We start from the raw sequence: 18,526 nt of genomic DNA, 5'->3' as shown, positions 1-18,526 counted from the left end.
GGGCAGGGACCGAAGAGTACGCAGAAAACTGCTCGACTGTGAGTGACATACGTAATTTCCATGCGACTTTGTGACGGCCGAAATAGCGAGCGTAGATAGCCCGAGTGGGATTATACATTAAAACTGATATTACTGAACTATTGAACCTAAATCGATTACAGAATAGCTAGCACAATAATTTAGATGCTTCCATGGCTGCTGTTTGACAATTTGCCTGTTGGCTTCTGTCTCAGGTTCTTCGGCCGAAGTTTTATGACATTTCATTAGCACGAGTGGCTGGCAGTGTCAACGCTTCGCTCTCCATTCCTAGTGGCGGCCTGGAGCGGAGATCGCAGCCACACATTATATGGAACCGTTGCGCCAACATAAGTATGGGAGCTTTTCTCTGGTCATCACCGCTGCGTTTCTCCTCTTGCTACTTGCAGCGTTCGTTTGCTATAGCACGGAAATCCAGGATCCGTTCAACTTGAACGGCCCTCTATCTCTTGTTGAATCTATTGTGATACTCGTGGAACGCTATAACTTCCATAAACAAGTGGGCGTGGTATCTGTTCTCCACGGAAATAACTTCCCTGTCAGCGAATTTTATTATATTGTCAGCCTCACACAGCTCTTGCTCTGCCACAGCTGATTTCGCCACCTGTCGAGACCTGCAACATCGTCTATGTTCGGTCACCCTGGTGTTGATGGATCGTCCGGTCATTCCAGTACGGAATTTCCTCCACGTACTGGTTATGCGCTATAATTCCGACACTGTATGTGGAACACTTTTTTCCATTACCGATCTGAAACAGTCTTTAATCTTCTCGGTCAGTTTGTAAATAGTCTTTACGCCGTATTTGAGCAGGATATGGCCGGTTCTGGCCGTCAAATTTGCGATGTGTGACAGAAAGGCCGTACGCAACGTTTCTTCTTCCGACGCATCACTTCACCAGTTGCAGGCGAAGTGCTCTGAAATGTAACACTCAGTGACTGTCAAGTACGGGGATCACTGAAAATAAACGATATTGCTGGTTGAGATAGGTGGAGAAATTAGTTGTGGTGGAATACGTTTTGTTTTAGACTGACCACATTATAAAATTCTCAGACACAGAACTTCCTGCCATGGAGAGGAGATAACACACCCGCTTGTAAAGCGAAGTCACAGAGATTCACAAATGGCTTCAACAAGAAAGAGGAGAAACTCAAGGTGTTCAGACCAAGGATTCCAGTGCTGCAGTGATCAACCATTGCAGGTAGCAATTCGAGAACCACAGCAGTAGTCATCAGAGAGAGGCCCTCAAATGTTTGCGCAATAGATACGTATAATCCGTGGCTGAGAGGTCTCTGCATTCTGCCATCTACAAGAAGAGTGAAGCTTTAAAAACGCCAGCCTCTCGTACTGATGAACCGTTAGAAAAATCATCAAACAAATGTTTGCCAAACAACCTATGACAAAAGCCATCAGACAATTTGTCAGAATAGATAGTGTTCACACCATTTAGATCTCCATACGGCATATAATTACCTACATGATCTAATTGTAAAGAGTGGCGAAATCTTAACTAAATAGTAGTAAAGTCAAAGACATTTTCAGCCTGATAGCTATGAAAGAGCAACCGAGATCTACTATTACAAAATTATGGGCAGCGGTGGTTTTACCCGCAGAGCACTCAGGCAGGAAGCAAGGGATGGAGAACAAGGAAAGCTGTTCTGAGCGTTGCCTGAAAAACCACAATGCATGGAAATGAAAGCTGTCAGGTGACAACGAAGTGCCATGAGACAGCAAAAGAGATTCGGTAGGAGATCAACACACCATGCTGACATCACACCAGTTGCCCATATACTCACATAACACTGATTCGATCACAATGCGAGACAAAGTAGTTAATCCCCATCCCTTCCCCACAAGCCAAATTCGTAAGTCACGTCTATGATCCGTCAAAATGTCCTCGATTTTATTTTTGTATTGCTGATTTGTGAAATATTATAACAGTAATAAATTTTTCCTTAACTTATCATTAATTTGCAATTTACTGAATTTTTGGCACACAGAAAGAGGCCATATCATTTCTATTTCAGTTCCTCAGTTTATTATATTTTTGGTTCTCAATGTAGAGTCATTTTCAGTACGTCATTTCCTCAGTTTATTGCAGTGTGTATCTAAAATGTCATAATCTCTGAGAGACCTGTCTAGTTTGATCATATAAAGCTCCCAGTTGAAGTGTTTTGACATTAAATAAGACTTTTGTCGTTAGATATTGAAACACTACGGAGCCACATGCTGACAACGTAATTTACAAGAGAGTGGATTTCTTTGTCTTAAGGCCAAATGAACAGATTGATTAACAGGTTTGTATCTGTTCTTTGCAGGATAACATAAAGTAGCATTCATATATCAACTGGTAGAGGTTGTCACTTTGGTAAAACACTGTTAAATACAAGTCTTCTAAAAACGATAGTGAGCTTGTGTTTATTTTACTCTAATACAGTTTAAACAAAAATGTTTAAGGTATTCAATCCATCTAAAACATGAAATACACAATCCAGTAACAAAACTGAACAAGGAAAACAACAAAACCAATTGTAAAAACTTTCAGCGAAGGGCAAAAATTTTTTCCAGGGTTAACTGAGATTAAGCTGGGCTTGCTTAAACACAAACACAAGTGCAGCTGTAAGTGACTGCTAATTATGATGTAGATTTCGTCAAAGAAATTGTTTCTTATGGTTGAAGTGGTTGCCATATACAGCACAACAGTGATACCACTATGTGCTAGGTTCTCATGTCTTTTATTGACTTCAGTAACAAACAGTTTAGTACTTCGCTATACCTCATAGACACTGCAACACTGAACCACAGCTGTGCAGAACACTATATACAGTCACCTTTATTTTTGATGAAATGTTGATACAGACACGACAGCCAATCATTCCACTTTCGTGCATGCAGCCAAACTGCTTCATGTTCACAGATAAGGAATTGTGAGATTTTATAGTAACAGCAGGCTCATCAGTGGCGACTTCTGTGGGCTGGCTCTCTGTGTTGTCAGCAGTCAGCAACAGGAGTCAGCAGTCAGTGCCAGCAGCCTGCGCTGCCATTGTGTGCAGGTGCTGCAGCAGTGCCCCCTATGGGCCAGGTCTTTGTCTCCTTCCGATGCCCAGCAGTCACCACCAGCAGTCTGTGCTGTCATTGCCATTAGGTGCGGCAGGGGAGCCTCACAGGGTCCAGCATTCAGTGTGGTCAGCAGCCTACCGGCGCCCAGCAGTACTAGTCAGCAGTCAGCAGTCAGTGACAGCGGTCTTTGCTGCCTTTGTCAGAAGGTGCAGCAGTGGTGCATCACGAGATCCAGCAGTCTGTGCAGTCAGCAGACTACCAGTGCCAATCGGCTGCTGCAGCTCTGTGAACAGCAGGAAACAAACACAGTGACTATGATTACGCTCCACACTGTGGAAATGTCAACATCCAGAGATAGTGCTCCCTATTAATATGAATTTCAAACAGATGCAGCGCATTCTTGCAGCAAAAAGTGATTAGGGTGCTGATAGGTCGCCTAATCCCACAACTGAGTACATTTTACTTTCAGCTACCTCACCTACACGATGTATTTCCTGACCTTCGTTACAGCATTCCCCTTACACAGCATTCCTTGTTTCTCAACAAACAAATACCTGTTTATGTACACCCTGTCCCAGCATCATGCCAATACCCTCATCTTAACTTAAACCCCCCTTCAACCATTTTCAAAGCATTTATTCACCAGAACAACATACCTCTTTGAAAATAACATCTGTGCAATACATCATTGGATGTATCACTGAAGTCTTTGAGCCAAATTGGCAATGAACCTATTCAACATTATCTATACACTTCGTTATACCCATGCAACGTGTTCCAATAGCCCTCCAAAAGTTTTCAACACTACTCCTGTACAAACTGCAACAGCTACTGGGAATTCACAAAAACCTAAACTTGAAGCCACCCATTAACTTTCTGATACACTGATGATACGTGGAACACTGCCTATTGTATGCACCTTACCTTGTCATACGCCGTATCCAGCCACATCCCTAACCAGACTAACTGTTTTAACAGCGTCAGTTCCCCATAAACTCCACTCCTCTTTTTCGAATTCTGGTGACCACACCATACTTCCCTACAGACTCACAACTTGGCTACACTCGAAACTGCAGAAGCGTATCAGAGCCACAGCAGAGCCTACTGGATTACAATGTGGCCATATCCTCGGGAGACATCAGATTTCACATTACATTTTTGTTTATGCAGAGATGATTAAAATTTTCATATCAAAATGAATATTTGATGTTCTCCATGAACTCAGAGATTGTTGATGTATCTGACTGATTTAAAAGTACCGTAAATAAAAGAAATTATTCAGAAGAGTATTGTACTCCACTGATGATCACAAAAAAGACACGTTTTCTTTCTGACTGTCAAACCGTGTGTGATGTTCAAATGATCATAGCGTAGAATGCAGGTAGAGGCGTCGCACTGAAGGGACGCAAAATCGGTGTGAATTGTATGGTAGAGGATTGATTGTTGCTCACATCTACATCTACATGACTACTCTGCAATTCACATGTAAGTGCTTGGCAGAGGGTTCATCGAACCACAATCATACTATCTCTCTACCATTCCACTCCCGAACAGCGCGCGGGAAGAACGAACACCTAAACCTTTCTGTTAAAGCTCTGATTTCTCTTATTTTATTTTGATGATCATTCCTACCTATGTAGGTTGGGCTCAACAAAATATTTTCGCATTCGGAAGAGAAAGTTGGTGACTGAAATTTCGTAAAAAGGTCTCGCCGCGACGAAAAACGTCTTTGCTGTAATGACTTCCATCCCAACTCGTGTATCATATCTGCCACTCTCTCTCCCCTATAACGTGATAATACAAAACGAGCTGCCCTTTTTTGCACCCTTTCGATGTCCTCCGTCAATCCCACCTGGTAAGGATCCCACACCGCGCAGCAATATTCTAACAGAGGACGAACGAGTGTAGTGTAAGCTGTCTCTTTAGTGGACTTGTTGCATCTTCTAAGTGTCCTGCCAATGAAACGCAACCTTTGGCTCGCCTTCCCGACAATATTATCTATGTGGTCCTTCCAACTGAAGTTGTTCGTAATTTTAACACCCAGGTACTTAGTTGAATTGACAGCCTTGAGAATTTTACTATTTATCGAGTAATCGAATTCCAACGGATTTCTTTTGGAACTCATGTGGATCATCTCACACTTTTCGTTACTTAGCGTCAACTGCCACCTGACACACCATACAGCAATCTTTTCTAAATCGCTTTGCAACTGATACTGGTCTTCGGATGACCTTACTAGACGGTAAATTACAGCATCATCTGCGAACAATCTAAGAGAACTGCTCAGATTGTCACCCAGGTCATTTATATAGATCAGGAACAGCAGAGGTCCCAGGACGCTTCCCTGGGGAACACCTGACATCACTTCAGTTTTACTCGATGATTTGACGTCTATTACTACGAACTGCGACCTTCCTGACAGGAAATCACGAATCCAATCGCACAACTGAGACGATACCCCATAGGTCCGCAGCTTGATTAGAAGTCGCTTGTGAGGAAAGGTGTCAAAAGCTTTCCGGAAATCTAGAAATACTGAATCAACTTGAGATCCCCTGTCGATAGCGGCCATTACTTCGTGCGAATAAAGAGCTAGCTGCGTTGCACAAGAACGATGTTTTCTGAAACCATGCTGATTACGTATCAATAGATTGTTCCCTTCGAGGTGATTCATAATGTTTGAATACAGTATATGCTCCAAAACCCTACTGCAAACCGACGTCAATGATATAGGTCTGTAGTTAAATGGATTACTCCTATTACCCTTCTTGAATCTGCAATTTTCACTATTCTATTATTTCACTTATTATTTGCTGCAGCTTTACTTCAAAGAAGTGTTTTTGTAACTACCAACATAGTTTGTCTTAGGTGGTCCCAAAATATTTGGCCACTGAACTCCCGGCCCGCCTCATGACAAACAGCGGGTAGCATGTTTGAAGAAACAATAGTTCAGGCAGGTTTGGCATAATGTCTTGTTTTGTCACTCTCATGGAGTTGGCGGCATTATGGTGTGGTAGGGTGCAGTCTGGCTACGTGCAAGATAAGCACATCTACAATATGAGTTTGTTAATCATTTAAAGAGATCGCGTAGTTCACAGGTAATTAATTTTTTGGTTCGCACAGCGAAGTTTAAGATGGAGAATTTCACTGAAACTTTCATGACTTTACAGTGTGTCTTCCACGTGGCGACGTGGTCTTTGTACCTTTGTGAGCCGAGTACATTTTCAAGCGCAGTACAGAACCTGTTTGTTGATAATCAATATGAGTGGTAGAAAATTGGAAATACTTATTAGTTAATATTACTTATTAGTTAATCGGGCTAAACACTGCTCATAAGAAGGCATTTTCAATTCAAGGCATGTTTTGAAATAGCTTTGACAGTTATTCTGTTCTCTAAAACCTAGCAGGTGTGTGGTGTTAGATATGGACGTCATGAGAATGTGTGCAATGAATTGATAAATTAATATTTTGGATAGGATGTCAGAGTGCAAGAAAGACAAGAGTATGATTAGTAAAATAATGAAATAAGTACAGAAGTTATTTAAACGTTTGACGAAGTGTCTAGCACTATTAATAAATGTTGTTCATTCAGTACTACTTTTGTGCATTAATGGCTGGTGCAGAGAAACAAACTGAACAACAATAGTTTACAACATAAAGAACAACTGGTCCATGATCTCCCCCTTAATTGGATGGTTTTCTTACCAAAATTATTGCAAAGAAAATTTGCAGTGACGTTTCTATTCAAGATGAAACACACTCATCCAAAGTTTGCTGCCATGATTCAGATTCACAGCGCATTATTGGTATGCTCCAGGAACCATCACTCGAAGTGTAGAAGACAGATAAGGCACAATTTAACAAAAAGACTATGGAATTCACTACTCAAGAGTATACATTCATATTGCAGACTCTTTCCTTAACTTTTTCTTTTGCAGTCAGAGCAGATCATACGAAAATAAAACCGTTGAATAAATAAAAAGTAAAAATGACATTTTCGGGATCATAAACGTTAATAAGAAGTTCTGATTCTACAGAATAAACATTCATAAATTAAGTAATTAATTAATTTCACACGAATTGCGGTAATTGACCCTGGTAGAACACTGAACTACTTGTTTGCACAGGACAGAGCTCTGCTGACTTTGTATGGATGTCAGATCTCAGTTTTGCACATGTTGTGCACTGTCTTACACACTTATTAGTTTCAGTTCATCAAGGCTATTCATTCTGGGCTTTGCATTTACAGAAATGTTAATGTATATGCATTAGCTTGCTTTTACTATAACCCTATCAAGCAGAAGAAATATTTATAAACTATGTGTATATGTATTAGTTTGCGTTTAAATAGAACCCTATTGAGCAGAAACAGACTTCATAAACTACGAATACTGAACAGGTACTGACCCTCAAATTCTGTGTCAATTCAACCAGCCATGCAAAAATCTTGGCAATATTTGTAAAAAAAACAACATGAGTTTTCTGCCCCCAGTAACTCGACCTTATAGTGCACAACCTTCCAATTCATCTAATTCAAACACTGAAATACCTGAAGTAACACTGAATCAAAAGCTAATTATAAATACTAACATACTAACTACAAAAAAATACACTATGGACTAGAACTACCAGTGGATTCGGCGTGGGGAGCAAAGTACTGGAATTATCGTAGATCTCTCCACAAACCTTATTTGATTCCATCCTGACCTTTCCAGATGGCTGCATAGTTCTCTGCCCTTGCAAACTTCACTACCCACACCACTGAATGTTGTGAACTGGACCCCTACACAGTTTCACATTTTTTCCACCACCATCCTGGAGAAGCCTGGCCTGTTCCCATTTAACAACCCTGTCACTGTGTCCTGCCTTGTCCTATCTTCCTTGCATATTCACATACTCACCATAATTTCACTCCTGTCACCGATTTCAACTGTCTTCCTCTCCCATACCATTACATTATTCCTGTGATATATATATACCTTTTCAAATGTAAAATACTCAGTTTTTCCTTTCCAAGTCGACAATGTCTAATACATTCGTTGTGGAAAAGAAATACCACTTTCAGCAGCTGCCAGGGTTAAGTGGAGAGCTGCCTTAGGTGGAAAGAGTAGCAATAAATACGCTGCAGTTTCTAGGAGTGTGAAAAAGTCAGGAAGAGGAAAATGATGATGATGATGATGTTTGGTTTGTGGGGCGCTTAACTGCGCAGTCATCAGCGCCCGTACAAAGTCCCAGTTTTTCACACTCCAATTCTTTACGCAGTCTAATCTAGTCACTGTCACGAGTGATGATGAAGATGATGATACGATGAGGAAAACACAAACACCCAGCCCCCGGGCACAGAAAATCCCCAACCCGGCCGGGAATCGAACCCGTGAGCCCTTGATCTAGGGGCAGCAAATACTAGACCACGAACTGCGGACGAAGAGGTAAGTAGTGCTACTATGAAACGGCAGTGTGCGACCTGTAGGTCCTCAGTTGGAGGAAACACTAGGATCATAGTACCAGGTTACTGAAATTTTCAAACTTACTGAGGGCTAAATCGATGGATGACTGAGGGTCTTTATATAGGTATTTCAGATGTGAGTATGAGGTAATAATAGTGGGTGGAGCTCCTCCAGCAGTTGATTATCGTCATTCAGCAGTTCCTGCTCCATGTATAGTCACCATCAGTATAGTTTGAAGGCCTCAAGATTATAAAGTGATGAAAGATGTCACCTTGTAAGAAACGTGCCTATGTGATTTATATTGTTTTATAATTAACAGAAATACTTTAGTGGGCAAAAGCGATTTTTCCCCACCTCTTCCGAAAAAGAAAATAAAAATAAAAAATTTATAAGAAACAGGAGGAAAGGTAGCACATTGATAGGATGTTTTACAACCTAGAGTAATAATCAGTTACTGGTATATTCTTCAATATCAAAGATTTGAAAATATAAAAATGAAATGCAGATATGGAACTAGGCACTGTACAAAGCATGAACTGAATCTTAGTGACTCATGTAAATCGCTTAGAAGAAAGAATATTCAGAAATATAAATTGGGGCCTGTCCACATTGCAAGCAATTTAGCCAGTTTGACAATCTTTATTATTAACCAAAGCTAAAATAAGAAATGACGAAAAGCTTGAATACACAAGATTCTACTTTTGCAAAGGCCAGTACTTCTGGGAATTGTTGGAAAAGGCAAGGTAAATCTGCCAGGGAATAGAATTGGTTTAGAGACTCCCAATCTAGAATGTAGACAACACCATCCTTCAAGTTGCTGTTGCTTCAGTGCATGTGAACGACAAATAACTTTGCAATGCAGTTCTCATGTGTACAGAAATGTATGATTGCTAGCTGACCCTTGCTGCACTGCTTAACGGCCTGTGTAAACAAAAAGACCAAGATGGGTTTGTTAATCTAATGGTTATTCAACTACCAGTCTACGGCAAGTTGTCTCCACCATGATCTACCTCACAAGAGTGCAAGTACAGAGTAAGAACGAGGTGGGCCACACTCACAGTTTAGGAAGATCAGTCTTCAAAACACAGGAAACTGCTGAAGTCTGTGTGTTACCAACCCTGTAATGCTGGTAATACCAACCTCTTGAACTACACAGTGGAAGAGGGAGGGACCAATTTAGCTCTATTCAGTTGGCACCCAATGTGTGTGTGCACGGGGAATGGAGTGAAGTTGCGCTCAGTATACCAATCATATTTGTTCAGAAACATGCAAAGTATAGAAGTGGTTTGTAGTAGCGCCAGCCACAGGCAAGCATGGGTGTCATGGTTTACCAAATGTAACGCAAGTGTCACAATGCTGTGAGGTGAGTTGGCGTGTTGATATGTGGAAACATTTGACACAGCAGTACCTAATCTGAAAAAGACAGAAGCCTTTCCACACAGGCGTCTGTCAAAATATTTAGTATATGTGCTGCAAGGCATAGCAAAGGCCAAACAGGGACAGCTCGGAAGCTCATAGATACCTAGCCATCTTACACTTCAGTCTTTTCTGTTAGAGTCACAACTCTGTCACCAACGGGCAAACAGTTCGACTCTGCATCAGGGCAGTGTGCCCTGAAACCACGGGACCGGGAGTCACCACCACATTTGGCCAGCGCCGGCCCAGGGAAACAGCTCACAGGCCATCAACATGAGGCAGTTGGTCACTGCCATTACATCACCTGCCTGCTTCCTGCCCAACAGTGCAGGGTGCATAAGCAGTGCCACAATATTTGTGGCCGCAGCTACCCAAAACCGCTCCGACCTGGAATCGCTGCTAACAGAAGCAGTTACACCATGGGCCACTGCCTGCTGATGCTGCGCTCCGCCAGAACTCCAGGGCGCCAATACACAGGAGGCCGATGGATGCCTCATTCAAGCTGCGCTGCCGCTTCCTGTATTGAGCCATGGTAGGAGCAGTAGTAAAGCAATTTAGAATTTCAGGCTGTTTGATTGCTGCCGTATGGCAAACCCACCAGGTACTACACAACGAAGCAGTTATATTTTTGGGAATTTGGAAATTTGTGGTAATGTCTTATGGGACAAACACACACCGATGTTCGAGGGAGGGCTCGAACCTCCGACGGGGTGAGCCGCGCGGACCGTGACAAGACGGCAGTCACATTTAACTGTGTAACAGTTACTTCTCAGTAACCTCTACCTTTCGGATTTTAACTAATTAATCAGGAACTAATGGCATCAAACAAAGCGTTGAGTACAGTGACTCAGACACCTGGGGATGCAATTGACAGTTCCCTTCACTCAGTTCGTCACAATTAAATAGGTAAAACTTGACCATAATGTTTCTTTGCATTCAAGGAAATTAACGTATCCAAACATAAATTGTATCTCTAAATTCGTTTAATTTTTCCCAGTTAACTGGTACTGTTATCAGCACATTTACTCATTATATTTTTGAAAGAAAGTTCTCTATACTTGAGTTGTACTTGAGTTGCTACACACGGATATCAGCAAAACATTAGAAAAATGTTGATGATAACATGTTTCTAAGAAATTAACCTGCGGGAGAATCTGCAAATACCATCATTATGTCCCAACTGATTCGATGTAAGCAATATACGTTTTAATGATTCAGATGGAACAGACAGTGAACAATTACAGAAATTCAACCAACCCAAATTTTTTACAACCTTTTCGTAATATTATGACAAATAATTTGTAATTCACTCCACATTTTCGCGAAGGCATCTTTTGCAGCCTTCGTACTTAATATAAATGTTAGTTTTGTGTGACGGAAAAAATTAGCATGTAGTAGTATTTATCACCACTAAAGAATAGTATGTAGCGTCGTTCGTATCAATTTCATGCAGAATACATGATTAAAAGTTAGTTGAAACAAATAATTTTTGTTACTGTGATCCCAAAATGATATGCTGTTAGAAACTGTGTTTAAAATAATTCAGCAAGTTTTTCAATGGAAATAATTTGTAAAATACACAGGGTGTTCCAAAGAACACCAACAAACTTTAGGGGCAGGTTTTTTACACCAAAACATTTACTAGAGTTATTTCTTGTTCTGGTCAATATTTCTTCCTCCAAAAATATGGAAGCAAATACCTTCCAGCAGACGAGGTCTGCTTCATAGTATCGAAGATGAACAAGTGCTCACACCTCTTAAGGCACGCGTTTTAGAGCCCCTGTTTACTAGACTTTTTTTTTTACTTATTTCTGTGTAAGGAAACTGTCCCTAAAATTTGTCGATGTTTTTGAGACGCCCTGTAGAACTGAAAAGTTACATTGTTAAACTGAAAGAAAAACTAAAATTTTATATTTTCATTATTTACATTTAGGTTAATGAAAAGTATATTTCTATTGATTCTAAAACAATGCAATCCGTCTTGTTACTTCTATTTCACTGAAAACTTTCAAAAATCCTAGGATTCGCCAGAAATGGAAATGAGTTGTAGTATTAACGCTGGACTAAGATTAAGAAATTTGTTTTTGCTACAATGGATATCTAAGTAGTTCTCACTTTTAAAGAAAAAGCAACCCAATTCCACGATTACGTGATTTAAATTTATTTTAGAAGTTCCTACCAAGAGACCAAGGAAAGTTTTCTAATGTCTGAAGGAGGGTGACAGGGTGGGGGTAGAACCGCCGCCAAATAATAAGTGGATTTGTGGAAAAATGACCTCAAACCAGCCCTAGCCAGGAGCTAGGAAAGTTAGGTATCAGTAAAGACGATATAACAAAGAGAGAGAGGTTCAGAGCAAATATACTGGGAATGGTGGATCTATCTGACGGGAAAGCACGAGAAGAGCACGAAGTAGAGAGAGCAAGAATGATGCATCGAATGAAGAGCGGATGAAATGAGACGCAAAGGACTTAAAGACATTACTAGCCAGTGGACACTGATTTATATCAATGCAGCAAGATGAAAATTTGTGCCAGACCAGGATTCGAACCCAGTTCTCCTACTTGCCAGGTAGAGTCACTGACCACTACACCATCCAGACACAATGGTCACCCCAGCCAAAGGGATCATCGTAGCACGCCTCACATCTGACCCAGATCCGCACCTTATACCACACATTCATTACTGATGTAGTGCCGCTGCTCAAGAACCTCATTACTCGCAGCATCTCTCCGATTCCCGTTAGAATTCAAGCTTGGTGTGCATCTGCAGTGAAGGGATCATTGGCGGTCGTCACGTTAATTAATCTTATATGTGACATATTTTCTTTCAGACATGTCCGAAAGAACTTAAAACAAATATCTAGCTGGAAGAGATAAGAAGTTGGGAGGCAAATGTGTAGTTATAGGTTGAAGCCAGGGATTGTCAACCTTTCTTACCTACTGCCCACTTTTGTGTTTGTATTAATAGTCATACTTTCTATCTGCCCGCCAAGTCTACAGCAATGGTAATTTCTGTAACAAGGAGGGGAACTTCCCATTCGAAAATTTATAAAGCAGAGTTGCAGATAGTTAAAGCATATTATAATAAATGCTTACCAAATACGTTGGATCAAAATTTCATGTAAACCTAATGAAAATGTTTTCCACCAGCAACCACTTACTGCCAACCATGAAACCTGGAACGTGCGTTAGTGGGCGTTAGTCTGTTGGCAGACGGACTGTGCGTTCAAACGTTGAGAATTGAGCGTGACTAGTTTCTGACCTCATAGTGGGGAAAAAGGATGTTGGGGGTTCTTTCTGAACGTGCAGAACAATATGTGACATGACAGATATTCCAAACGTACGTGGAAGAATTCCATCTACATCACATGCACGCTATGTCTCTTCAGTACAGACCCGTGAGATGCGATATTGGCTTTCAAATGGCTCTGAGCACTATGGGACTTAACGTCTGAGGTCATCAGTCCCCTAGAACTCAGAACTACTTAGACCTAACCTAAGGACATCACACACATCCATGCCCAAGGCAGGATTAGAACCTGCGACCGTAGCGGTTCCAGACTGTAGCGCCTAGAACCGCTCGGCCACTGCGGCCGGCTATTGGCTTTCATTTGCACTTCGTACGTGTATACGCCATTTCTAAGCATCAGAAAATTGAGGATCTCTCGAAAACCCGTCGTCAATTGTAGACTTCGTTGTAATAAAGTGGCGGGAAACGTTATGTTGGTGGTTATGAAAGTGTCCCATTTCAAGGCAACGGCAAGCTCAGAATCCATAAGAAATGCAGTGTCCTTGATGCAGTTTGTTATAATTAAACGTCAGTTAATAACTTACCTACGATTAAAGCTTTCCGTTCACCATAAGATGCAAAGTACGGTCACTGAACAGTCGTTGTTGGTATAATTCAATATGTATCACTGCAGACTGGAAAGACAATAAAGGTTCATGTGTTTCTGGTTCACGCCTCACTAAATATAAGTACTTTTATTGCTGGTATTCGCGTATTCTAATAGGTTCTGGTATTTTGTTACGACCACACGCCCTTCCATATCCGCTTTCGGTGACGCCTATAGGCTGAGGACGACACGGCGGTGGGTCAGTACCGTCAGGGTCTTTCGAGGCCTGTTGGGACGGAGTTTAGCTTTTTAGACTTCTGGTATTTTGTTATTAGTCTAATAATACTGTATTCTTTAATATTGGATGTTATGTAAGTTTAATCGCGGTCTTTCTGAGGAATGAGTTGGCTTTATTGACTTCATTTACAAAACAGCTTACGCTACTTGAAGAAGATATTTTGGACTTTCTTGTCTTAAGTTTCGTATTTCACATGTAAAGATTTGCTGCTGAAGAGGATCAATCATCAAATAAGAATTTGTGTTGCACTATTTGTAATGGTACTTCTATAAGCCAATGTCGTTTCTTATCGTATACATCAGCACTGCAACCCAGTAACACTACATGCACGTCCAATATGTTTTCGCGAGAAGGTCAAATACCTGGTGTCTGACTGGACCGGAAACTACTTTGGGGGACTACATCAACACGTGACCAACAAAGCAAACGCGAGGCTCAAACAACTCTACCCTATGCTTAACAGGCGTAGCACACTGAACAGGAGGGTGTCCAGGTCCACGTATATGACACTTGTTCGACCCCTGATGATGTACGCAGCCCCTGTTTGGGGATACGCTGCGCCCACACGCCTGCGCCGTCTGCAGCTCATACAGAACAAAAGTACTCACAAGGGAACCTCCCCATCGCACCCCCCTCAGATTTAGTTATAAGTTGGCGCAGTGGATAGCCTTGAAAAACTGAACACAGATCAACCGATAAAACAGGAAGAAGTTGTGTGGAACTATAAAAAAAAAACCAAGCAAAATATACAAACTGAATAGTCCACGTGCAAGATAAGCAACATCAAGGATACTCTGAGCTCAGGAGTGGCGTGGTCCCGTGGTTAGCGGGAGCAGTTGCGGAACAGGCGGTCCTTGGTTCAAGTCTTCCCTCGAGTGCGAACTTTACTTTTTTATTTTCGCAAAGTCATGATCTGTCCGTTCGTTCATTGACGTCTCTGTTCACTGAAATAAGTTTAGTGTCTGTGTTTTGCGACTGCACCGCAAAACCGTGCGATTAGTAGACGAAAGGACGTTCCTCTCCAATGGGAACCGAAAACATTTGATGGCAAGGTCATAGGTCAACCGATTCCTCCACAGGAGAAACACGTCTAATATATTCTATACGACATTGGTGACGGCATGTGCGTCACATGACAGGAATATGTTGTCGACCCACCTAACTTGTACACTTGGAGAATGGGTAAAAAGATTCTTCTACCTTGCCCGATTAAGGTTTTCTTGTGGATGTGAATCACTCCCAAAAAGTGATGAAAACATAAGAGTTTGTGACATAAACTGCAACAAATGAATGCAAGAGTTTCACAGTCGCACAGTTTTCCCTGTGCTCTGTCAAAACATATGTTTTTAAGGTTTTCAAATTTTTCCGTGTGTAGACCGTCAAATCCTGCATATGCCCAAGCAAATCTGAACATGTCCCGGAATTTTGGAGAGCGAAGTTGTTTATGTGTGAGTGCCTGAACTTTGACAAATGTCTGAAAATAGAAAAATTAAACTTTTCACTCGAGAGAACACTTGAACCAAGGACCTCTAGTTCCGCAACTGCTCACGCTAACCACGGGACCACGGCGCTCCTGAGTTCGTACCCTCCTTGATGTTGCATATCTTGCTCATGGACTACTCAGTTTGTATATTTTGCTTATTTTTTTCATAGTTCCACGCAACTTCTTCCTGTTTTCTCGATTTATCTGTGTTCAGGTTTTCAAGGCCTATCCACTGTGCCAACTTATAACTAAATCTGAGGGGGGGTGCAATGGGGAGGTTCCCTTGTCAGAAACATAAGCAACGCTCCGCGCTACACACGCACCGCGGACCTTCACCTGGAATATCAGCTATATACCATCTTGCAGGTATTGCAAAAACTCTCCACACGACTGTACAATAACACGAGACTCTCGTGTAACTCGTTTATCCTTTCTCTGGGTAACTACGACCACAACCGTGGATGGAAACATAATAGACCAAAGACATTATAAGCATCTATGGTCCATAGCACGCTAACACGACAGTACTGGCGAGCGCCTGCAACACAGCTACTACTGGTAACCCCAAATGCTCGACCCGCCGAAAAACAGGCGATCGCAGGGAAACCGTACTGTACAACACGCAAACCAGCCACACACACCCCCTACACTGTGACCTCATCCATGAGCGATCGCCCGCTAATGTATGACGACCTTGTACTGTTACAGGGACGTAGCTGCCGCAACATGCCCTACAGCAAGCTTCCCCAACGACAAAGATAACGATGCACGATACCTCGCACTAACATAAATACACTTTGCATGCACTGTCGCAGCTAGCAAGCCGCTACTGCCCTTACTACCCGTCTTGGCGCTTGCCTTGGCACTTTTTTCCCTTTGCCCTTACGAACCGCTACTCTTCGATCGCTTTGGTCCACTTTCTGTCTCCTGATGAACCATGTCAATGACTAATCCTGCCCAGACGCATGAATAACATCACAGCCCGCATCCTGTGACTCACGATTTGAAAACTAACGTGTTATACGGAGGTGACAGTAGAACTTTTGGTTTGGTGTGGCGTGGAGGGGCCCCATCCTTTATTTTAAAAAAAAATCTGATTGGTCATGGTAGTTTTCTTTCTTATATAATGTCCATGGATATTGAAATAATTATTTATGTATGCAGCAAACAGACCAACGTAACGAGCATATCGACAAGGGAAGAAATGTGAGTTACAATGGAGTTAACCCAGAAAATTGTACGCCTACCAAAATCGTTAACAGTGTGATGTGCGAGCCAGATACAGTCGACAACTGCCACTGGAGAGCGCTGCGATCGCTTGTACCACGCTGAGGCACACGTACCGAATGCACAAGTCGCATCATTTCTGAGCGTTCAGCAGCACGTTGAATTCGTCACCCTCAGCGTCGACGTTCGACAGCACAGTCCGTGTGCCGATGGCTTTAAGTACCGGGTTGACTACCAGTGTTCTAGACGGTTGTTACGGTCAAAAATACGACTGAAATTGGGGCACGTTCTATGGGTGAGGCAATGTACTTACGGGGATAGTAGAAGAGCGCTTCGCGGCGGCAGCACTTGCCGTGGCACCACGTGTAGCCCCTGTCGCAGCCCTTGCGCCAGGCCGTGTGGCAGCGCACGCCGTCCAGCCGCGTCCCGCCCTCTGCGGGGTGCCCTTCCAGCTCCAGTTCCAGCTTGGCGAAGCCTCTGCACTGCACCAGCGGCCGCTGCAGCATCGGGTCCCTATCCAGGGTGTACCACCTGCTGTCGCACATCTTGCACTTGTACCGCGGCGGCGAGTCGGCGGAGCCGCTCAGCATGACGAAGTACACTTCACCTTTGGAAAAATCCAAAACCTCTGTGTCCGCGGCGATGCAGTGGATGAGTTCGAGGCCGGGAAAGTTGAACTGGAAGGCGAGCGTGGCGTCGCGGTAGCGGGGGCCTCGGTCGGCGCAGCTCCACATGCCCTCGCTGTGCTCGCTGTAGTTACGCCTCAGCAGCTCCTCCAGCGCCGGCCCCGACCCGATGCAGGCGCTACCGCGAGTACCCGCGGCGGCATCCGCGCATGCGCAGCACAGCAGCGCCACGGCCAGGCAGCGCATCGCGGCTGCTGCCGCAGCGCACGTAGTGGTAGCGCGCGAACCGCGGTCCCTCCTCGGCGGCATCACTCTCTCGAATTGTCCTCAGCTCGGTCGGCGTTGCCGTCTTATAGTCCGGCCTCGGCCTGCGGCGGCGGCAGTCGCCCGGGGTTGGTGGGGAGAGGGGAGGGCTCTGCCCGCGTCGGGAGCCGCCGCGGGTGACGGGGTATCAACGTCTCGCCGTTACCTGCTCCGACTCGCCGTCAAGGACGATTCGTACTATAGTCGTGCCGCTGAAAGAACAAACACAACAACCGACGGATGTGCTGCAAATGCTACTACTCAGTTGTTTGTTGTCCTTATGCCTTAACGTGGACGAGATAAACCGTTTAGATAAAATGCGAATATAAGCTTTGGAAATGTGGTGCTGCAGAATAATGTTGAAGATTCGATGAGTAGATCACGTAACTAATAAGGAGGTACTGAATAGAATTGGAGAGACAAGAAATTTGTGGCACAACTTGACAAAAAAAAGAAAGGGATCGGTTGACAGCACACATTGTGAGACGTCAAGGGATCACCAATTTAGTATTGGAAGGACTTTTTGGAAGTAGAAATAGAGAAGTGAGACCAAGATATGAATACAGTAAGCACATTTAGAAGGCATAGGCTGTAGTTGACTGGAATACTCTCTTTCAAATTCTGAAAGTGGCAGGGGTAAAATACAGGGAGCGAAAGGCTATTTACCTTTTGTACAGAAACCAGATGGCAATTATAAGAGTCGAGGGACATGAAAGGGAAGCAGTGGTTGGGAAGGGAGTGAGACAGGCTTGTAGCCTCTCCCCGATGTTATTTAATCTGTATACTGAGCATGCAGTAAA

At 43.0% G+C, this 18,526-nt stretch overlaps 1 protein-coding gene across 1 annotated transcript; it reads right to left on the bottom strand.

The window, feature by feature from the left end:
• Nucleotides 1-2,433: 2,433 nt before the first annotated feature.
• Nucleotides 2,434-17,755, bottom strand: LOC126355989 (uncharacterized). Its single transcript, XM_050006608.1, has 2 exons — nt 17,111-17,755; nt 2,434-3,377 (listed from the first exon to the last, which is right to left on the bottom strand). The coding sequence occupies exons 1-2, from the start codon at nt 17,730-17,732 to the stop codon at nt 3,259-3,261; spliced, it is 741 nt and encodes a 246-aa protein (XP_049862565.1). The 5' UTR covers nt 17,733-17,755; the 3' UTR covers nt 2,434-3,258.
• Between the last annotated feature and the right edge of the window lie 771 nt (nt 17,756-18,526).

This window comes from Schistocerca gregaria, chromosome 3 (assembly GCF_023897955.1).
Source record: "Schistocerca gregaria isolate iqSchGreg1 chromosome 3, iqSchGreg1.2, whole genome shotgun sequence".
NCBI classification, from domain to species: Eukaryota; Metazoa; Arthropoda; class Insecta; order Orthoptera; family Acrididae; genus Schistocerca; species Schistocerca gregaria.
This window is presented reverse-complemented; position numbering and strand designations above follow the sequence as displayed.